The sequence below is a fragment of the Oryctolagus cuniculus genome, chromosome 9 (genome assembly GCF_051225735.1).
Source record: "Oryctolagus cuniculus isolate XC-2025 breed Fujian yellow rabbit chromosome 9, ASM5122573v1, whole genome shotgun sequence".
NCBI classification, from domain to species: Eukaryota; Metazoa; Chordata; class Mammalia; order Lagomorpha; family Leporidae; genus Oryctolagus; species Oryctolagus cuniculus.
The window spans coordinates 125,037,139-125,060,196 of NC_142875.1; the positions used below are offsets into that span (position 1 = coordinate 125,037,139).

General features: G+C 49.2%; 1 protein-coding gene across 12 annotated transcripts in view; it reads left to right on the top strand.

The window, feature by feature from the left end:
* Window positions 1-23,058, top strand: part of PPFIBP1 (PPFIB scaffold protein 1) — a 178,000-nt gene that overhangs the window by 125,045 nt on the left and 29,897 nt on the right. For 3 of the 12 annotated variants that reach the window (XM_089304760.1, XM_089304762.1, XM_089304767.1), the window contains 10 exons: window positions 808-1,013; window positions 5,578-5,664; window positions 7,730-7,843; window positions 8,267-8,398; window positions 15,528-15,620; window positions 15,933-16,025; window positions 17,410-17,524; window positions 18,986-19,018; window positions 20,408-20,469; window positions 22,688-22,772. In XM_089304760.1, coding sequence (XP_089160886.1) covers window positions 808-1,013; window positions 5,578-5,664; window positions 7,730-7,843; window positions 8,267-8,398; window positions 15,528-15,620; window positions 15,933-16,025; window positions 17,410-17,524; window positions 18,986-19,018; window positions 20,408-20,469; window positions 22,688-22,772 — 1,020 coding nt within the window. The remainder of the gene's footprint in view (window positions 1-807; window positions 1,014-5,577; window positions 5,665-7,729; window positions 7,844-8,266; window positions 8,399-15,527; window positions 15,621-15,932; window positions 16,026-17,409; window positions 17,525-18,985; window positions 19,019-20,407; window positions 20,470-22,687; window positions 22,773-23,058) is intronic. The other 9 variants (XM_051850901.3, XM_008259470.5, XM_089304765.1 and 6 more) reach the window with 3 other exon arrangements.

The window sequence follows — 23,058 nt, forward strand, 5'->3', positions numbered from 1 at the left end:
CTATCCCCAGTGAAGCCGTCAGGACCACCCATGGAAGTACTGACAACAATTACAAGACTCAGCAGGTCCCCGTCAAGCTCAGTCATTCAGAAGTGTGGCGGGTGGGCGGGGCCTGAGTATATATGTTTTTAAATCAACACCAGTCATTTTCCAGTGGAGTTCCGAGGGAGAAGAGGAGAAATGACTACAAATACTTGGGGGCTTTCTCTAAGCGTGCAGCTGCCCCCTAGCCCCCTTCTTTGGTGGGCTTAACCATGGAGGGCCGTCAGTGCCACGTGGACCCGTGACAGTGTCGGCAGGGGGCCCTCCGGGAACATTGCTGGGCTGGGGTGGGCCGGCCCGTCTGCTCCTCCTTCCTTCCTCCTCACTCGCTCTGCTCAGTGTACATTCTCTCTGGGCTCTCATCTCACACGTAAATTTGAAAAGGCACACGTACGACGTGGTGAACGTCACAGTTAACTCTTGCTACATTAACTGCAAGCTGGCCCTGTCACCTTCGGGAGTGTGCTGCGTGGTTTCCATGTCACTGTATCACTCCCTGTTGGGGACTTTGATGGCTCTGGGGTCTCTGAGCCTGAACTCAGTCTGCCACCTGCTAACTCTCATCTCCATGAGCCTGGGCCACCACGCGCAAAGGCCACCGGGCTGTCCCTTGACCACACACTGGCCTCCTTGCCAGGTGCTGGACCCTTGGTATTTGGTATCTGCCTCGCAGAGTGCGGAGGCTTGAAGGGGTTTGCCTCTCCCCTGCCCTAGTCATTCCCCAGTGCGGCTGCACTGATTTCCTGCCTCCTGTTCCTCCCCCAGGTTCTAAGGCGCTGGAGTATTCCAATGGGCTCTTTGATTGCCAGTCTCCCACGTCTCCGTTCATGGGGAGCCTGCGCGCGCTGCACCTCGTGGAGGACCTGCGTGGGCTGCTGGAGGTGATGGAGACGGATGAGAAGGAAGGCCTCAGGTGCCAGGTCCCGGACTCCACGGCGGAGACGCTGGTCGCTTGGCTGCAGAGCCACCTGGTGGGTGTCTGCGCCGTACGCTCTGGGCTCTGAGTCGTCCGTGGCTTATTCCAGAATTGAGATCACAGAAGTAGCCGATTAGAGCTGGGAGAAAAATGATGGGGCCACAGGTTTGCTCCATTTTCAACCCCTAAGAGGTCCCAGTTCCCTTCTCACTTAAAGATAACTTTGGAAAATACCGGCACTTAATACTTATTTATGGGAATGGGATAGTTATGTTAATTTGATAATACAGACAGTGTATTATGATCAAATTAGCTCCTATGAGATGAGCCGTTTTCGCTTTCACAGTTGGGAGAGAACGTGCAGTGTTTATCTATGTGCGTCTCAACTGTTTGACGGAACATGACAGCCTCCGGTTCCCCAAGGACAGCTTTCTCGGCAGGCCTGTTACTGTCTAGTTACGAGTGTGGACAGGTCTCCTGATTGTTCCCAGGCACCTGGCCTGGCCTTTGGATTGTGCCCGACAGCTGACGGGTCTGTAAGGGGCAGAGCCTTGCACATCATGGATGCCTCCTCAGTTCACTTTCAAGGACCCCAGGCAGGAAGCCGGGTGGGTGACACTTGTCAGAGCCCAGAAGCCTCCCGACCTGCTGTGGTCGGTGTGAAGCGCCACCTGGTGGTGAGTGGCGATCACTTTCCTTCTGGCCCTGGAGCCGAGTTGTGGACTTGATCTGCGAATGGAGTTCTCTTGTCCTCGGGCAGAGGCTTCTTTCCAGCTCCTTTTCAAAACCCAGTGGCGGAGCAGAGCTGCTGTTCCCCAGGGCACACTGGGGAAGACGTGGACTTGACAGACGGTGGACACGCATGGTCTAGAGCACCTCAAAAAGGCACAATCCAAGAAGGTAGGAGAGGTGATGTTTGCATTGAAAAGCTACTCAGTTTTCAGTGCGGGACGTTAGGACGTTTCATTGTTCATTGTGCTTTGGTGAAAATCACATGAAGAAATCAAGATGTAGTCTTGGATCTGGGCTGGCAGTGGAAGCTTCTTGCTCTGGGGACCTGAACAGCAGATTCTACAGCCCAAACGTCCTCAGGCGATGGACACAAGTGTACCTCTGCCACCAGTTCACTGTGTGACACAAGTGTTCCTCTGCCACCAGTCCGCCCTGTGCCGAATGTGCTCGGGCTCCATCTCCAGGTGCAGATGGTCCAGCTGTCCTCTGATGGAGGGGCAGCTGCACAGCCCAGACAGTGGAAAATAGCTCATTTTTGACAACACATCGCGCCTGTTGTTCCACTTCATCGTTCGCCCTCCCCTCTGCTCTGTTTGCTTTTGTTAATAAGGTACCTGGGCTAGTTGAAGTCGAGGCACAGCAGTGAGAGTGGGGATTGCAGGGGGCCGAGGGGGAGGGAGAGGGGGAGATCCTCCTACAGAGGCTTACAGTTTTGCAAGATGGAAGGAGTTCTTTAGATGGACGTTGGTGAAGGTGGCAGAACAGCACGGAGGTAGCCCACACCACTGAAGGGCACGCTCACAAGTAGAATTCATGGTGTGATGTAAACGGATGGTGCCTCTCAGCTGCGGAACACAGGATCCTGGCGAATCCCCTCTTGGGAGGAACTGCCCTAATAACAAATGAAGGGAGCCCCTGGTATAACCAAAGCGGCGAGTGAGGAAGGAGGCCGGATTCTGTCTTGGGGATTGCGAACGTGGGCTTGGGAGGCAGCGGAGCTGAATGTTGTTGTTGGCTGTAACCCCGAGCAGCCTGTACGCATCTGGGAGAGTTTCTTAAGCTCAGTTTCCTCATCCATAAAAGGGGAGTGTTTTGTGCCACCCAGCATTGTGGAGCGCCACCGGGCCAGTGTGTGCTGAGTGCCCGTGCTGAGCCTGACAGCTGGCTCTGCACAGAGGTGACACCCGCAGTAGGGAGAAGAGGGGGAGGTTCCACAGGACCCCTTCTGGGGGCGGGGAGGCAGGTCCAGTTACAAGTGGACTCAGGTTACAAATGACCCATACATGGGTCACTTCTTTTTCTTTTTTTTTCTTTAAAGCGTTACTTTTTAAATTTTTTTTCCCTAACGTGAAAGGCAGAGTTAGGGAGAGACAGAGAGAGATCTGCCATGCACTAGTTCACTCCCCAAATGGCTGCCACAGCCAGCACTGGGCCAAGCCACAGCCAGGAGCCTGGAATTTCGTCCAGGTCTCCCACATGGGTGCAGGGGCCCAAGCACTTGGCCCGTCTTCGGCTGCTTTCCCTGGTGCTCTGACAGGGGATGCCCACAGCTCAGATGGTGACTTAACCCCCCTAGTGCACCTCTTGTGATAGAAGCAGGTGTTTCTCAAGCTACAGGGAAGCTTCTGTTAAATGTTAGGCAGACTTATTAAGGTAGCAGTCACGTAAAGAGCATTTTATTCCTGTCTAGTGATGGCCAACCTGGGAGTCCCCCTACGTTAGGACTGGCCCCGAACCTTTCATTAGTTCACCTGGGCGTCTGCAGGGCGATTAGTACTATGCCCAGGCCAGGGAGACCCCCTGGTTTCCTGTCGGAGGCAGGTCATCTCTTTGGTACTAATTGTTGCTGCTTATTTAATTCTCTCATATGATTGGAGGCTGGATATAGGAGAAAAGAAAATAGAAACACCAGTAGCCTGGTACAGGTGAATGAACTTATTTTAATGGTGTAGCAATAGCTGTAGGCTTCTAGAAGGGGACACATTTCTTTTTAAGACAGCAAAATTGTCTCCTGTAGTTAAAAAGCCGTGTGGTGTGCTCAGTGGGTGAGGCAACAATTCTCTTTTGATTGTGGAGTGTTACATGTTGGCACAGGTGATGAACCAGGGTGTGTTCCATCAAGCTGCAGATTTAGGAGAACAGATCGAAGACTATGTCTGACGGCTGGAGCCGAGCAGGTGATTGCTGTTTGCTGTAGGTCTAACTGAATGAGTTGCCCTAGAACATTTTTTTAAGATTTATTTATTTATTTGAAAGTCAGAGTTACACACACACACACAGAGACATATAATATATATTACTGTATTTCAAAATGGTATTTTATTTTCTGCTTTGTCTAAACCTTTTCTTTTAGAACTTTATTCTTTTCTTTTTAGAAAAGACCTATTTATTTATTTGGAAGTCAGAGTTAACAGAGAGAGAGGGAGAAAGAGACAGAGAAACAAAGATCTTCCATCGGCTGGTTCACTCCTCAGACGGTCACAGTGACCAGGGCTGAACTGCCCCAAAACCAAGAGCCAGGAGCTTCTTCCAGGGCTCCAACATGGGTGCAGGGGCCCAAACACTTGGGCCGTCTTCCACTGCCTTCCCAGGCCATTAGGAGGGGAGCTGGATCGGAAGGGAAGCAGCCAGAACATGAACTGGCATTTTTACCTGCTCTACCACAACACTGGCCCTCTCTTAAAAGTTGTATTTATTTTCATTTTATTTGAAGTGGGGAGGAGAGAGACAGAGTGTGTGTGTTAATCCATTGGTTCATTCCCTAGATGCTTACAACAGCTAGGGCTGGGCCAAAGCAGAAACCAGGGACTCCATCTGGGTTTCCCACACGGATGGCAGGGACCCAGGGACCTGAGCCATTACCTGCTGCTGCCCAGGGTGCCCAATAGCAGGAAGCTGGATGAAAATCAGAGCCAGGACTTAAACTTGGGCAAAACCCAGGCACTTTGGTTCAGGATGTGGGCATCTTAACTGCTGCATCCAGTGAGTGCTTGAGCCTGAGCCTTTTCAAATATCTCTTTTATAGCTTCTTGTAAGAGAACAGAAGTGGGGGGGGGGGGGCTGTGCTTCATTTTTCAATGCATTTATCGCATGCTTCCGTATTTCCAAGTCTCATGAAAAGGAGACAGGAGGGAGGTGGGAGGGAGTGAGCAGCAGTGGAGATTAGAAGATGATGCCGGTCTGCAGGCTGTGCCCAGGAGCTGAACAGGACGTTGCATAAATCAAGGCACCGATGAGGCCAAGGCAGATGAGCTTAATAAGCATGGCTAGGCGGTGCGACTGGAGGAAGCTGCCGTGGACTGAGTGTGTCAGTTTGGGGGGAAAAGAGAGGAAATTTCCAAAGACTCAAGGCTTCAAAGATTCGTCCATGCTCTGGAGACTTGAGTGAGTAGGAAGAAGCGTGGGGTGTAGTTCGCTCCTGCTTTCTGCCACCCACAGTCAGGCATTGGCAGTCCCGGGCGTGGAACTTGACAGTGGGGGTGATGGGAACGGAATGGTGTCCCAGGTCATCACCGCCATCTACCACCAGAGTCAGTGACGCTGAGCAGTTAGGGAGAGGCAGGTGTTGCGCCCGATTGCACGCTCCAAAGCTTCGCCTGCCCCAGGTGCGTCTGCCGTCTACCAGGACCCTCAGCTCCCCTTGTGCCTTTCGGGTCATGATTTCCTCCTCGATGAGACTTTGTTGAGTTTAGCAAAAGCAATGCCAATGCTGAATGTGCCTGTTTTACTCCCTCTTGTGAGATGAATGAGCCAAATTGCATTCTTAAATTTTCCATTCATGCCAGCGACAGCTGGGCTGAATTCAGTGCAGGCTCTTGGAGGATGATTCCCCACCAAGCACCAGGTCTGCAGAGGGTCCACCTCACCCATGTCGTTTCCTCTTTCAGACGAACGGACACCTCCCTGGGAACGGAGACGTGTATCAGGAGAGGCTAGCACGCTTGGAAAATGATAAAGAGTCGCTCGTTCTCCAGGCAAGTGACTTTCCAACATCACACTTTCCCCAGGACGTACTTGCAAAGACTATTGTATGTTGGGCTGGCAAATTCACTTGCACATGAAGTGGTGCACAATGGGGAGTGGTGAGGCCTGGGGCAGAACCAGCCTGAGTTCACCAGGCTGGAGGAAGTGGCCTGTACCCAGCCTCAGCTCTCCTGGTGCCATCTGCACACAGACAACAGTACCATCTGAGCTCATTTGATCTCGTCTTAAGATGTATTTTAATACATAGCAGAAACTCAGGTTTATGCATATCTGTAGTAAAAACAAATCTGAATACTTATACAAGTTACTTCAGAAAGTTCACGGCAAATGGAGTTCAAAGGTAAGTTGGAGCAGGTGTTTTGCCTAGCAGTTACGACACCAGCTACGATACCCGTGTCCCACATCGGAGTGTCTGGGTTCAGTCCTGGGTCTGGCTCCCAATTCTAGCTTTCTGCTGATGTGCACCCTGGGAGGCAGTGAGAACTGCTCAAGTAATTGAGTTCCTGCCACCCACCTAGGAGACCTGGGATGTATTCCCGGATTCTGGGTTTTGGGGGAGTAATACAGTGGGAAGGAGCTCTGTCTCTCTGTCTCCTTCTCTGCCTCTCCATGAGGAAAAAAAAAACACAAACGTATTTTTCTATGCAAAAAAATGTTTTGCAACCCACGTACAGGTGTTACATAATCTTTTTCCAAGAGCTCTTTGAAGACTTGTAGATGAGTTCTGAATCTGAATTTGCAAATTTGGTTTTTTTCAGTTTTTAAAGATTTATTTATTTATTTGAGAGAGGGGGAGAGAGAGAGAGAGATCTTTGATTTCCTGGTTCACTCCCCAAAAAGGCTTCAGAAGCTAGAGTGGGCAAGGCTGAAGTCAGGAGCCTAGAGCTTCACCTGGGTCCTCCACTTGGGTGACAGGGTCCCAAGTCCTTGGGCCATCTTTCACTGCTTTCCCAGGCACATTAGCATGGAGTCGATCAGAAGTGGAACAGCTGGGACTTGAACCGGTGTCCGTATGGGATGCTGCTGTTGCAGGTGGCAGCTTAATCCACTGCATCACAACGCCAGCCCTGGGTTTTCAATTGTTTCATGAAGCTCATAAGCCAAACAAAACAGGATGATGGCTGGGTCCCAGCTTGTTGGGTAAATTTGAGTGTGCTGCTTCTTTTTTCAACAAATTATTTGTTTATTCATTTTTATTTTATTTAAGAGAAGAGGTAGAGAGAGAGAGAGAGAGATCTTCCATCCACTGGTTTGTTCCCCAAATGTCTGCAACAGCCAGGGGCGGGCCAAGCCAAAACCATGAACCTTGAACTCCATGCAGGTGTCCCACAAGAGCAGCAGGGACCCAAGTGCTTGAGCCATCCCCTGCTGCGTCGCAGGGAGCTGGATTGGAAGTGGAGCTGGGACTTGGACCAGGCTCTCCGGTGTGGGATGCAGTGTCCGGGTGACATCTCGAACCACTGTGCCTGACGCCCGTTCCTGAGTCTGCTTCTTCATGCTTCACATGCCTGACCAACATTTTTACTTTGCATTCTGAGCTGAATTCAAGTACGTTTACGAAGCTGGTGACCACCGAGGAGAGACTGGGGGATTCGCATAGTCACTGGGGGTGAAGGACTCACCCAGCCGTCCTTGGCCGGCTCAGTCGCACCCTGGCTTGGATTCTGAAAGAGCTCATGGAGTTGGAATTCCCTGGGTCCGTTTCCATCTTGTTCAGGAAGGAGCACATTTGAATAGTCCTTGAATAATGCCCGTTTCAAACGTGAAGTTCATTTCCTCTAATGCTACCCTTTCACACGCACCCCAAAAGGGTCCTTGTGTGCATTCTCCTCCTTCCCAGTGATCTGAACCTGTGGGCTGCTGCGCATCCCCAGGCCAACACTTCTGAGTCCTGAGATAGCGGAGGTGGCGGAAGGACCACCGTCACCTGTCAGGTCTCAGGGCGTCTCCCTTTGCACTTGGCAGTGACGTCTCGCCGATGGTCCCGCTTAGAGAAATGAAGTCGGCAGGGGCATCTGACTTGCGCCTCATGGCTCTGTCTCGCTCTCCACACAGGTGAGTGTGCTAACAGACCAGGTGGAGGCCCAGGGAGAGAAGATTCGAGACCTGGAGTTCTGCCTGGAGGAGCACAGGGAGAAGCTGAACGCCACGGAGGAGATGCTGCAGCAGGTAGGTCCGGAGGCCGGCCGCGCCGGGTTTGGCCCTGAGGCGGCCGTGGTACATGGTACACACAGCACAAACCTGGAGCCTCAGAGCCGCGAACACATAGGCACAAGGCAACGTGTCTGCGCCATGAGAAGCCAGACCCAGGTGTGGATCGCCTCGTGGGTAATTGTGATTTTGTTCTTCTGGCGTTTGTATGGCTTCCTGGCTTGCAGCGTGAGCATGCCTGTCTGTCGGATACGGATATGGGCGCTTGCTTCTGCTCGCAGGAGAGTCGCTCACATACACGGCCTTTGGGAAGTGCGTGTGTTTGGAAATTGCACTCGGTCCTCCGTGTGGCGGATGCTGCTTTGTGACCGTAGAGGGCACCGCTGCTGCCGTGGCCGTGCGCGACCCAGCGTCTCTGACGCGCTCTCTCCGTCCTCGCAGGAGCTCCTGAGTAGGACGTCCTTGGAGACTCAGAAGTTAGATCTCATGGCGGAAATTTCCAACTTGAAGTTGAAGCTGACGGCTGTGGAGAAGGACAGACTGGATTACGAGGACAGATTCAGAGACACGGAAGTGAGTGGCCGCATGTCTGTCTGTCCGTCTGCCTCTCTGATGCACAGACACAGCCCTAAGGCAAATTGAAATTCCTTGGGGGTAGGGAGGGAAGGCCGTTAATTACTTTATGTCCTCATCCTGCTTTAGAAGAAAAAACTGTAATTCCATTGATTTTTTTTTAATCACTGAATGCTAATGACGATCTTCATTTTGAGAATTTTTGGTAAGAAATGTCAGAATCCTTTTGGTAACCTCTAACAGTGCTGTCGACTTCAGAATATTTGTAGCATCCGTCCATCTTGGTTTTCTTAATTTTGTAAGTGATAGATTTAAATGCATGGTTTTACTTCTACTTCTTCTGTGGGTACACACAGTACTTACTGTACAAGAGGTTGATGGGGCGCAGTGGGTTAAGCCTCTGCCCACAGTACCACTGTCCCATATGGGTGCCAGTTCAAGTCTTAGCTAATCCACTGTTCATCCAGCTCCCTGCTAATGCGCCTGGGAAAGCAGCCGAAGGTGGCCCAAGTCCTGGCACCCATGTGGGAGACACGGCTGAAGTTCCAGGCTCCTGGCTCCTGGCTTCTGCCTGTCCCAGCCCTGGCCATTGTAGCTGTTTGAGGAATGAACCAGTGGATGGAAGATTTCACTCGCTCGCTCGCTCTCTCGCTGCCTGTCTCTGCAATTCTGCCTTTCAAATAAATACATCTTTTAAAAAAGTAAGTTTTTAAATTTGTATATAGATAAAATATTTAAACATTATAATATCCTTTTTTTTTTGAGATTTATTTATTTATTTGAAAGGAAGAGTTATAGAGAGGCAGAGGCAGAGAGAGAGAGAGAGGGGTCTTCCATCTGCTGGTTCTCTCCCCAAATGGCTGCAACGGCCGAAACTGAGCTGATCTGAAGCCAGGAGCCAGGAGCTTCCTCTGGGTCTCCCACGTGGGTGCAGGGGCTTGAAGACTTGGGTCATCTTCCACTGCTTTCCCAGGCCATAGCAGAGAGCCGAATTCTAAGTGGAGCAGTGGAACTCAAACCAGCTCCCATATGGGATGCCGGCACAGCAGATGGCGGCTCTACCCACTATGCCACAGCACTGGCCCCTATATAATCTTAAAACCACAAAGTATTTCAGAGGTCATCTGTTGGGCCTCTGCCTCTACTTTTGGTCTGTTACACACAGAAGTCGTTCTGGTTAGATAGAAGTCTCTGGGCTTTCATGAAATTCTGGGTGATGGCACACCCTGAAGTCCACGTGGCTCAGCTAGCTCTGTCCTTGGTTCTCCCTGCTGTGTTGCTAATCCAGGCCTTATGTGTTGTTGTGGTTTTGTTGGTGAGGGGACAGGCTGTCCTCTTGAAATCCATTCATTTCACTTGCAATGCAAGAGCTGCGGAAACCCGTCCTCTCTAGGGGCCGTGTCCTCTCTGTTTGTCTGTTACTTCCTTGGTTGGAGTGTGCAGAGGGTTCACGCTGGCTCAGAAGATGGGTACCACGAGTGCGAGAGGAGAGGTCACAGTGCACTTACCTCTGGCCTGTCCTCACACTGAGCAGTAATCTAATGCTGACCGGGTGCCATCACTGTGGCAGCTCCCTGGCGTGGGTCACCCACCGAACAGCTGACTCGGAGACAGTGAGATGTCCTCACGGCTGATGAAATATCCTGCCAGAGACCTGACCCTGGTGGGCAGCCTTGGTACACGGATGCCTCCATAGTAAAAGGAAAACCTGAACTTGGTTCATGCTTTAGTGTTTAAAAATTTTTTTATTTAATCGTATTTATTTGAGATAAAGAAAGAGCCCCCCATTTCTACTGGTTCACTCCCCAAATGCCTGAGAGGGCCCGGGACCAAAGCCAGGAGCCAGGAACTCACTCCAGGTCTCCCATGTGAACTGCAGGAACCCAGCTCCTTGAGCTGTTAACCACTGCCTCGTGGGGTCTGTGTTAGGAAGAAGGTGGAGTCGGGAGCCAGAACTCGGTCTAAGGTCAGGCACTCTGATACGGGACGTGGGCGTCATAGCTGGCATCCTCACCACCAGGCCAATGCCCATACCCCTAGATTTTTTTTAATTATTCGTTTTTATTTGAATGCAAAATCAGAAAGAGACAGAGAGCCTGACACAGATTTCCCGTCTGCTGTTTACTCCCCAAATTGCCTGCAACAGCAGAGGGCTGGACCAGGCTACCGACAGGAACCTGGAACTCAATTTGGATGTCCCTCATGGGTATCAGGGACTCAAGTATTTGAGCCATTGCTTGCTGCTTCACAGGTATGGAGAAGCAGGAAGCTGGGTTTGGGAGTGGAGCCAGGACTCGAACCCAGGCACTCTGTTACGGGACATAGACGTCCCAAGACGGACCTTGCCTGCAGTACTAAACATCCATGCCCCAGTTGTAACCTTAAAGCTCTTTGTCAGTCACCTATATAAACATGTTTCTAATTTGAGACCCAGGGCTCTTAAAACAGGACTTAGAAAGCCACCTGTTTTTCTTTTTCATTTTTTTTTAAGATTTATTTATTTATGTATTTGAAAGGCAGAGCTACAGAGAGGCAGAGGCAGAGAGAGAGAAATAGTGTCTTCCATCCACTGGTTCACTCCCCAGATGGCCCAAATAGCCATAGCTGCACCGATTCCAAGCCAGGAGCTTCTTCCAGGTCTCCCACATGCTTGCTGGGATCCAGGGACTTGGGCCATCTTCTGCTGCTTTCCCAGGCCATAGCAGGGAGCTGGACTGGAAGAGGAGCAGCCAGGACTAGAACCGGCACCAATATGGGATGTGGGCAGCTTTACCCACTGCACCACAGCGCCGGCCCCCTACCTGGTTTCTTTAACATTCTTGCTTTTGTACTTTTTTAGAAATCCAGTTCCATATTTTCACCATTTCCCTCTTTCTATCATTAACCCCATAATTGCTGCATCACACGGCAGAACTCAGCGCACCAGTGGACGACATGGCAGTGGTGGAGGTGTGGCTGGCTTGCCCTTTTCTGTCGAGTTTAGAGGCAGTGTTAACTTGCATGGCCGCTGTTACTGTAATTTAGGCACAGGGTGGTGACCACACATCAGAACAAGTTGCAGTGGACGGTGCGTGATATTTTGGGAGGAGCCCTGAGCGCGCCAGAGCTTTTTATCAGGTGATTTTCCCCACTCCTTGCTTATTTCACTCATGTGTTCTCCATCACGCGTGGAATGAGCTTGGCAGCAAACTCGCAGTGAATTCAACGCCTGGGAATTTTCTGAACACCATTCAGCCCAGCTGGGAAGGTGTAATGTCCACATTGCCAGAGAGTGTGGAAATTTTTATGAACTTTGTGGCATTGTATATATGAAAACAATTAAAATCGTCTCAGAAGTTAAAACTGAACTGAACATGGCAAGTTCCTTTTTTGTTGCTTTAATAGAAATCAGATGGTTTCCTGGCTGTTCCATTTTCAATGCCAGACGCAGTGTTTGTGTCAAACTTTGACAAGCAAATTGATAGGAATTGTATGCTAATATATATGTATATGTATATATATGTATGTATATATGTGTTTTTGGACAGGCAGAGTTAGACAGTGAGAGAGAGAGACAGAGAGAAAGGTCTTCCTTCCGTTGGTTCACCCCCCAAATAGCCGCTACAGCTGGTGTGCTGTGCCCATCCGAAGCCAGGAGCCAGGTGCTTCCTCCTGGTCTCCCATGCGGGTGCAGGGCCTAAGGACTTGGGCCATCCTCCACTGCACTCCCGGGCCACAGCAGAGAGCTGGACAGGAAGAGGAACGACCAGGACAGAACCTGGAGTACCGGCACCGCAGGCAGAGGATTAGCCTAGTGAGCTGGGGTGCCGGCCACTAATATTGTTTTAATGATTTTTGTGGCCATTTTAAAATTTACTTGTGTATGAGTGAAGTTGAACTTTTTTTTTTAAAGATTTTATTTATTTAAAAGACAGAGTTACAGAGAGAGGTAAAAACACAGAGAGAGGTCTTCCATCTGCTCATTCACTCCCCAAATGGCTGCGATGGCCAGAGCGGCACCGATCTGAAGCCAGGAGCCAGGAGCTTCCCCGGGGTCTCCCACGTGGGTGCAGGGGCCCAAGGACTTGGGCCATCTTCCACTGCTTTCCCAGGCCGTGGCAGAGAGCTGGATCGGAAGAAGAGCCGCTGGGACTAGAACTGGCGCCCATATGGGATGCCTGCGCTTCAGGCCAGGGCGTTAACCCTCTGCACCACAGTGCCCGCCCCAAACATTTTTTTTTTATTCTATGACTGTTCACAGTCATTGACTATCTTCCTTGCTGGGCTGTGGTCTTTTTTACTTTTTTGTGTGTAGAACTCTTTATTTAGTAGAACCATTAAGTCTTTGACTATAATGCACATTAAAGATATGTCTTCTATAAGTAAGTAAACAAAATATTAAGTTAAAAAAAAAAAGGGACAGCATTTCTAGTACGCATCAAAAAAATGAGGGAGGGGAAGGAAACATTTTCCTGGCTGCCGGCTGCATCCAGCACCCTTTACTTGGTCCCAGAATTTTGAGTTACTTGGATGCTCATGTCTAAGGAAATGCTGGAAAAGGAGAGAAATAAAGGCTTCAGAGCCTGGAAGGTTCAGGCCTTGCTGGCCCAGGGCCTGCTGCCTGGAGATGGTTAGCCCTGACCAACAGTGCCCCCTTCTGGTAGGAACACAGGTGTCAGGGGTGGAGTTGCTGGTGGGAGCCTGAAAGAGGAATTTTCTTCCTTTTTTCAAAAGACTGAGCTTCTGATAAAATCAGTTGAACTAATCTATATTCCATTATTTTTTTTTCTCACTAAGGCACTATTTTCAGAATTTCTAGCATAAGGGTTCATGAAAAGATTTGACTTCTTCCAGGTTGTAAATTCATGTTTAAAAGCGTCACTACAGAAGAGAATTGGGTCGTTTTCTTAAATAGAAAAAAAAAATCATTCCAGTTTATAATAATTCCGTTTCCGGCCGGCGCCGCGGCTCACTAGGCTAATCCTCCGCCTAGCGGTGCCGGCACACCGGGTTCTAGTCCCGGTCGGGGCGCCGGATTCTGTCCCGGTTGCCCCTCTTCCAGGCCAGCTCTCTGCTGTGGCCAGGGAGTGCAGTGGAGGATGGCCCAGGTGCTTGGGCCCTGCACCCCATGGGAGACCAGGAGAAGCACCTGGCTCCTGCCACCAGATCAGCGCGGTGCGCCGGCCACAGCGCGCCTCCGCGGCGGCCATTGGAGGGTGAACCAACGGCAAAGGAAGACCTTTCTCTCTGTCTCTCTCTCTCACTGTCCACTCTGCCTGTCAAAAAAAAAAAAAAAAAAAAAAATTCCGTTTCATCTATTTCTTGTTTGAAAACCAGCACTGTTTGTGAAACAGGTGGTGACTGTGCTGCATGATAGGAACTGGAAGTTGTTTGTTGGCAGGGAGAACGTGGGAAAACACATACTCGCAAGTGCAGATGGATGAATGAAGATCGCCAGGGATGCTGACTGCACAGAGATGATTCCTTTAAATAAATGGAAGAAGCATCTCTTCTTTGAACTTGGATTCTGAACTTGCAGATGATGTGCTTTTAATATTGCCAAGTAGTTCTTGGCCTCACTGAGTAGAGGAGAAAACCCCTTCTCTCACTGTAGCTTTATAGGATGATTAAATGTATAATTATGCAATGATTGTAGGTAGTAGTTTCTCCTGTTTTTTAAGAAACTGCACTTTAAAAGCCTGTGGGCTTTTGCTGGGCAGTGTTTCACTGTAGCCTCCCTTTTTCTAGGCCTTGTGAGTTTGAATCATTATGCTCTTGTTAGCAGAGTTTTATTTCTGGTGGCATTGTTTTGCTTTGCATTCTTGTATAATTCTGTTGTGTGGTGTTTGAATTTGTGACCCAGCAGTGTGGCTTGTGAAGAGAGAGGGACAGAAGTGCATGAACCATTGCAGGCTTGTAGTAAAATAAACAAAAGCCGTCTCCCACACAGCATATGGGCTTCTCTCCCAGGCAAGTTGGTCTTCTTCAACAATCTGATTTCCTTTTTCTGCCTTCTGAGCTCTGGGCAAAGATGCACCAGGATCTCTGGGAATATTCCCACGTGTTTTACAAACAAACCAGTATTATTTCTTTGAGTGGCAGTACAAAAGGCATCCAGCTGCCCTGTGTTACTAACATGGTAGGATTGCCATTTGGCGCTCCAAATGTAAAATTGTAATATGATATTGAATACGTGTGCAAACTGTTACAGGGCCCTCATCTTTCAAGTTGAGGACCTTTGCTTCAAAGGATTTTAATTTTATTCCCCTCTTCCCAGATGGAGTTGATGATTGATCTTTATTTTTATAGAAAAGAAAGAAAATCAAAGTATAATTTTATAGATACCTAGAAATTGCTGGAAAAGTCCCTCAGGGAAAATGGCTTTGCCAGAGGAAACCTGTGCGGTGTGTTTGAAAAGACAGATTCCATACCGTCCAACTGAGTCTAGGGACACCTGGGAAGTGGAAGGCAGGGGTTAGCCATCCTGCTTCATCTGAACTGTCATTACCTTCTGTGTGGGGGATTCCGCCTCTCCAGGGCACAGGCACTGGGGATTTACAGCCGCCTTTTACATGGAAACATGGTTTGCTTCTTCAAGATTTAAGAGAACACTTTTTAAAAGTTCATGGAAATCTGTATTATGGGAAAAATTCCATGTCCCATGAGATTTTACATTTATTTCCATTTCTCTGATCTGATGTGTATAACTTTAATCCTAGGGCTGTTGACTTCTTAAGCTTTCTATTCCTAAGCTGCTCTTTTAAAAATATATATTTATTTTCATTGGTGTGACAGAGAGGGAAAGACACAGAGAGATATCATCTGTCCACTGGTTCACTCTCCAAATGGCTGCAACAGCCAGGGCTGGGCCAAGCCAAAGCCAGGAGTCGGGAGCTCCATGCTGGTCTTGCTCGTGGGTGCAGGGACCCAAGCACTTGGGCCGTCCTCTACTGCTTTCTCAGGTGCATTAGCAGGGAGCTGGATGGGAAGTGGAGCAGCTGGGACTCTAACTGGATTTCAGAATGGCATCCAGTATCCCACGTGGCAGCTGAACCCGGCGTGCCTCACGGTGCCAGCCCCCAAGCTGTCCATCTGGGACGAAGAAGTGCACTTGCGCTCTCCTGACCTATTTCCTTCTTTCCTTGAACAGGGGCTGGTTCAGGAGATCAGTGACCTGAGGTTGAAGGTCACTGAGATGGACAACGAAAAACTTCAGTACGAAAAGAAGCTCAAGTCCACCAAAGTAAGTTCTCTCACCAGGAAGAATTTGTACGCAAAGGGCTCCACTATTTAACTGTGACCAGTACTAGAAGTCAAATATGTTTCCTGCTCGGTATCTGATAAAGAGGTACTTTACCAGCGCACTAAGTGTCTCCGCCAAGCTGGATGGAACCTTTGTTGAATTGAATCACGCCCCTTTTAACATAAGCCAAGTTTCACCTCCTTTCCAGAATGGGTCACCCACCCTCCTCTAGAAGCCGATGCTGTTTTCTTGGTTACTGAGCTTGTCTTTTTCTACCTGTAGTTTTCTTTCCCTCCTCTGTCTCTCTCCCAGTCTCTAATGGCCAAACTTTCTAGCATGAAAATCAGAGTTGGTCAGATGCAGTATGAAAAGCAGCGGATGGAGCAAAAGTGGGCGTCCCTGCAGGTGTGGTACCCGCTGGTGATGGGCGCCGTGGCCTGTCGCCTGCTGGCGCGTGTCATCTTTGCTGTGACGGTGTCTCTCGTGGCGTGTGCATTCGTGCTGTGTGTTCTCACCTGTCCGTGACAAATGCCTTCAAAGCTGATGAAAGGGGCGATGGGATTTCCCAGTCCTGTGTGCAGGAACATATGAAATAATGAGAGGGGAAAAAAAAAACAGATGAGATACATGAAATTGCAATCTCTTAGACTCTCTGAGACCCCAGTGTGGTGAAAACAGGAGGATCCTTCAAAACGTTGGTGGCAAAGAGAATCAAATATAAGTTTATTTTGGTGCAAAAATTTTTTTTGAGATTCACGCCTCGTTTTCTCCTACTTGGTGTTTTCCATGGACTTTTTGAAGACCTCTGGGACTGTTCAAGTTCACCAGTAAAAGAACTGTGTTTCAAGCCTTCCTCCTGCAGGTCTTGCTGGAGGGGGACTGTGTACAGCAGTGACCTCTGCTGGCAGGGACTAGGAATTGCCGCTTAGGAGCAGCCTGGGGGGCGCAGGGTTGCCCTTGTTGCTAAGGGCTGCGGGAGGTTTGCAGGTTTGGGGGACTTGCTGTCCACGCCCACCATAGGTCAGAACCCTAGGACTTCGTGGCTCGTGAGCAGGCTGCTTGTTCTCACGGCACTAAATGTCATTCCCCCTGGAGACCCTGAAGATAACCTAGCAAACATAAAGGCATCCTTTTAGCATCACGTGGCTCGGTTCTCGCCATGTTCAGTTCCGCCAGCAAAACAGAAAACAGCCAACACGCATTTATTGTTAATAAACAAAAGGGCATATGGGTCTCTGCATTGGCTGGGTTTTTATTTTCCCCCATTGTTGCAGGAGGTTCTTTCCTTTTCCTTTAGTGATCAGGATGAATTCCTTGGCCGCACAGTTCGGCCAAAGGACTTGCTGCCTTGGCCGCTAATTAAGCTCTGTGCTTGTCCAGTCAGCATGAGTGCCATCCAGAACATGTCCGGATGTCTTTCTCAGTTTGCATTTTCGTTCGCTTTTTGTGACACCAAGCATTTAATTTGATTGTCTTTATTGATTACCTTGGTCACATATTTAAGATTGAAACTTTAGGGCCATCCTAGCCCTAATTATACCTTAAAAATATTTCTTTTTTGTTCTACTCGCAAAAAAAAACTTGAAATAACTGTACCAGAATTATTGCAAGTTGGGCATAATTCATAGTCTTGCTTCCTGCTGTTCATTGCCACTGTCGAATTTCTGATGTTTGTGTCTAAATTCTTGTAGATTTTCGTTTCGCTTGCACAGTCTAAACATTGATTTAAAGAGCTGACATGTTCTCCTTTTGAGCATCGTGTGTTGTAAAACGAATCTGTGATTCGTAGGAGGAGCTGGCGTCTCTGAAAGAGCAGCTGGAAGAGAAGGAGTGTGAGGTCAAAAGGCTGCAGGAGAAGCTGGCCTGCAGGATGAGAGGAGAGGGGGTCGAGATTCTGGACAGAGGTAAGAACGCAGTGGGCGTTTTCTGTCTTGCCGTGGGACAGCCTTCCAGACTGGAGAAGGAAACTGATGTGGGGGGTGCATCTTTAGCATCAAAGACAAGGGAGGTCCCAGAAGCCGGGGCAGCCAGGGCCCTAGGAGTTCTTCAAGCTCCGCCCTGTGTCTGGGCAGCCGCAGCTTGCTCTGCACCTGCGCCGTGTTCACTCTCCACCGCCCAGCCGTCGCACACATCTCGGGGACATCCTTGTCCAGCTGCAGCACCAGGAGACGTCACGAGGACTGAAAGGCACCGTGCCTATGACCCAAGACTGTGTTCCTCTGAAATTGAACTTGAGCCAGGAGCCGATAAAGATTTTAGAAACGGTTCCTGCTCTTCTGAGAGAAGCGAGGAATGGCTTCATTCAAAATTTCTCAGCATGAGCGGAGCCCTCAACGTCTTGGAAAACAAAAATCGACTGATTCTGTCTTTGGAAAAAATGGATGAATTTCTCCAGAATGTTTTTGCTAACTGAGGAGGTTCAGTTATGAAAATGTAGGTTATACATGATAGAAAGTAACTTGAATGAACATGGGCTTTTTTTAGAAATTTGATCTCTGTAAGGGCTGGAACACCTGGCAATGACCGGTCGAATGCAGCTTTTCTCTGTGATCCCAAATGATGACTGACAGACGAGGGCCCAAAGCAAGGTCTGCCCCACCCAAAACAAAACATGCTCTAGTCCGCGCATTTTGATCTGCTAGGTGAGCATCGCCAACGTTACCGTCTGTGCTGTGAGAGACTTGAACTAGCTCCAGTCGAATCTTCCTTGCCTCTACGATACCACGGCCTCCATCCCCGTGGGTGTCAATTCTCCGTGCATCAGAAAACTCAGTTCATCAAACCCAAGTGCAGTGAGGTGTCCACCCCTCTGGGCCGCTGGCACGTGTAGAGGTGTGTGTCACGAGGGCTGGAGCCAGTGTGTGAACTGCTGGTTGCCGGTGCCCGACTGGATGAACGCAAGGATTGAGACCAGGTGTTTGGGACCTTGGCTTGAGCCATGAGTCGGCTGTGACTCCGCAGTGTCCCAGTCGCATCTGGAAGGACTGTGTATTGAGCTGCAATGGAGATGGAGAAGACAACCATAGCAACAAAACCACGTTTTCACCACGTGCAGCATACAGAGCGCTGTGCCCCGTCAACTTAGTTCTGATACGACGAATCGGGGTTCATAAAGGTGAAGTGAAAGAGAAAGGGAAAACAGATTTGGGCCTTCTGATTGATACAAGTCAAGTGACTAATAGAAATTAGCTCCTGTAACCTCGCTTGGTGTACTGCGTATTGTAAGCTACAGAGTTGTGCTGGGGATTCATTCTCTGTGAGGTTAGGGTCCATTTATTTTTGATGCAAGGAAGCTAAGTGATATTAAATACTTTTTACTGTGCTCACGTTTGCTAACTTGCCATTCAATGGGTTTTCCCGCACAGATGAAAATTTTAAAAAGAAGCTCAAAGAAAAAAGTAAGGTTTTTGGCGTGTTTCCATCCACCTCTCCATTGCCCGTAGTTCCGCCCGGACCACTCTTTGCATGAGTTTTAAAACATTTCTCTCTCCAGTGGCATCAAGTTGCTTCATCAATAAGCCCTCCATTTCCTCAGAGCTGGCAAAACCAAGGGTAGACAGAGGGACCCTAAAGACAAGGGACGTGTAACTTTTTTTTATTTTCATTTTTGCACATTTCCCCCTGATTCAGCCCTTTTGCTCCGCGAGATACGAGAGGGCACACAGGGTGGTAGAGATAAGACAATGTTTTCTCTGTGGTCAGGTGCTAGGGGGTCAGAGGAGAAAACAACCTTTCTCATCCCGTGGAAACCTACTGGTTTTAAGATTTAGCGGAGCTGAAAGATCATTTTACACTTTTGCCTTGCTTCTCAGTGTTTTGCAGTGCCCTTGGGTCACTGAGACCTTCCCTGTGGTGGTGCCAAAGGGATTGTGTTCAGGCTGCTGATCGGAGCCTGGATCATTTAATGCAACACAAAGAAAAATCTTTCCCTGGCTCTTTGCTCCCTGAGGTTGAATTACTAAATCCAGTAAGTCTGCCTTCAAAAAGTGAAAGAAGGCAATTCCTGTAGAATCTGTCTTCATTACAGATGTAATGGTTGTCAGGCAAAATACCAGCATTGAAAACATTTTCATAAATTGTGTGTTTCAGCGTTTTCATTTGTGGCTTTGCTTTGGGGGTAACTTTGCCTCTTTAATGTATTTGAATTTTTTTCTTTCATTAAAATAACACGCTTTCGTATTTGAAAATCAAATGTGTGAGGGAAATGAGATTAGGCTTCCGTTGGCCTTGGTATCTCGAAGCCTGCTTTAGAATCATGTTGGAAATGAAGTTTATGGATGAAGCAAAGCGTTTACGACCCCGTGAATGGGGCCTGCGCCCACTGCCTAGCACGAATCACGTCACCATCGCACTCACCACGCTGATGGCTTCCTGTCTCTCTGGGGCACGACTGAGCATCACTGCCCCTGCTTCTATCATCATGTCAGCTGTCCATCGCCCTCACCTCCTGCTACCCAGGTTTCTCTCCTGGAAACTCAGTCGTTTTGTGACTACAGCACTCAAGATTCTGTCTCCAGCATTCTCGTGATGGATGTGTTGGGCTGGGAGGGAGGGGTGTGGGCACTCACACAGCCTTCTCTTCTTTCTGGAACGACACGTGTTCATCCTCCACATTTCCCCCAGAACCGAGTCTGGGTCCCAAATGTGCTCCCTGTCTTTTAGAAAAACAGACAAAAATCATGAACGTCTTCCCCTTAAAACATTTCAGTCTGGAGTGTGAGTAGCTTCTTGTCATCGTCATCCGTGTTAACCCCACTGACTTCCGATTAATGTTGTGTGGTTTGCAGATATTGAAGTCCAAAAAATGAAAAAGGCCGTGGAGTCTCTCATGGCAGCGAATGAAGAAAAGGTATCGCGATGGCGTTTAGCGGTCCGTGTGGATGTCGCACCATTTTGATCATTTCACGTGGTTTCTTGCACTCTGTCACTGGGGAAGAACTCTACCCCAAATGCTGCTGGCGTCGAGTGCCAAGCATTGTCTGTCCCACCCGGCAGCGCCACCCTCAGCGACGGCAGTTGTCCCCAAGGAGCAGGGAACAGCCGTGCTAGGTGCACTGACAGCGCCTTGTCCCCATGAGTTTATTTAGATAATGTGAGACTGTCACATGGTTCTGTATATTCGGGTCGTACTCCTCTACGATGTGTGGGATGGTTCCTGCCGTCCAGAGAGGCGAAATTCCAGAAAGCAGGTGCAAGCCCCAGGAAGCAAGGTTCGGGCCCAGGTTTATTTACCTGCCCCGGCCTGAAGGTGGTCCCCAGGCGTTCCTTCCCTCCAGCAGGCGCTCTGATGCCCCTGCCTAGTGGTGCAGTCCGCTGCTGAGACACCGTGTTTTCCTCTGGCTTCTCCGACCACCCCAGTGTCCAGCTGGCGGCTGCTCCCAGGCTCAGCCCTGTCCCTTATCCCTGGGAAAGAGTGATCGTGAGGAAGTAAACAAAATGCCAAGAACTGTGGCTTGCTCTTTTTCTCTGCTCATCAGTTTCTTCCTCCAATTCCTGCCCCCTCTTCTTACTCCTTATTCACTTTTGCCTTTCATTTTGGTTATTTTATAGAAATAATTGTTCATTGTCTTACCCACACACCTACATAGAGTTTTCTTTCTTCTTTTCTTTTCCACTATTGAATGTAAAGAAATCAGGAAGCCTACCATGGCTTCTTATTATTTAAATCACTGAAATCCATTTCCTTTTGATTTTTCTTCATGGAAAAGCAGCAACAACAATAACAAAAAAACCTTCCAGTGGTGAGTGAGGGCTTTTCAGACGCTCAGACTGCTGCAGGAGAGTCAGGAATACCCCACACTCCTTGGGGATTCCCCAGGCACCCAAGAGGACCAGTCTGAGCATATTCTAGGCCGAGCAAGAGGTGGAAATGAAGGCCCATAGGAGAAACATCTATGGCCAAAATGCATGGTGAAACCCAGGCTCAAAACAGCCCACTGCATGCTGGGAAGGTGCTGGGGCATGCGAGACAGGTGATTGGGATTGACCAGAGAGCTCAGCCACAGGGCAGGTGGCTTGGCACGCCAGGTTCGCCATTTGGGGGTCTTAAGTCTGTGGACCTTGGACGAGGACATGATTCAATTGCCATTTTACTAAGCGCTGGCCATGATTTTAGGCCTCTTCAGTTTGAGGGATTTCAGGGGACATGTTGTCCTTGAATGTTGGGACATGAATCTGAATTTTAGAATTAATGACAGGTACATCTAAGGAATACCGTGTGAAGTTTGGGAGAAGTGGGGGGTTGGAGGTTGGAGGGGACCAAGCTGTGGTTGGTGAGGCAACAGTGTTCTGAGATAAACCACACAGCTTGCCCCGGGACAGGCCACGATGGTTGTTTCCCATGGTCCAGCCCCTGTTGCCCTCCCAAGGGGCAGGGCAAGTCAGGTGGCCAGGCCCAGACCCTGCGGCGGAGCAGCCCCCGAGCACAGGCAAGGGATGGGGAAAGGGAAGAGGGTGGAGAGAGAGCCCTGAGGCTCTGACACGTTACAGTCAGGCTGGGAAAGCAGGCATCATGGAAACAGGATCAGGGCAAGGAAGGCAGAAGTCAAAACGGAAGAAAGGAACAGGTGGATACAAGTAAAGGTCGAGCGGAATGGTGGACTCGGGCAAGCACCGCAGAGGGGCAATGAGAGGAGCGGTGACAGGTGCCTTCACGGACAGGCCAAGGGCTCATCCAGGCAACGTGGGCAGAGTCTCAGGAAGGGAAGAGCCGGGTGGTGACTGATGATGGCTGATAGAGACAGTGTGTGCGGGTCATGGCAGACTCAGCTTAAGGCAGGAGAGTGGTTAAAGCTGATTTTTTTTTCCTCGTTTTGTTTTGTATCTTATTACCTTGTTTTGTTTTTGTTTTTAAAGATGGCAGCTGAAGGATAGGATCTCTAAATTTAGAGGTACTTTTTCCATATCTCTGACGTACGTAGGAAAACCATTCTAGATGCTACCAGTTTTACTAAAGCTTAGAAGTAATCTTTGAATAATGTAAATAATTTGCGTCTCCTTATTCTTTGTGTCACAGTTTGCTGTTTTGTAATCACAGTGCCAAAGATGATCACTTGTTTCATTCCCAGGATCGGAAAATAGAAGATCTTCGGCAGTGCCTGAACAGGTACAAGAAAATGCAAGACCCAATGGGATCGGCCCAGGGTAAGCAAGGTAAGCTGCGGCTGTCCAGGTTTGTCGACCTCACTTGGCTTTTAAGTGGCCATGAACTTGGGCTTTGGTTCTGGTTTCCTTCAGAAATTGTAGCCATTGTCCCAAATTAGTGAGCTCGTTCACTGGTGGAACACTGGCATTAAGCAATTGTTCTCTGTTGAAGAGATTGGTTTGGGAGTGCCCTCTCTAAGGAGCTGATGAGAGAGAGAGAGAGAGAGAAGTAGTGCGTGCAGAGGGCCCATGGAAGAAGGAGCAAGGTTTCCCGAGTGTAGGAAGATCCTTATGG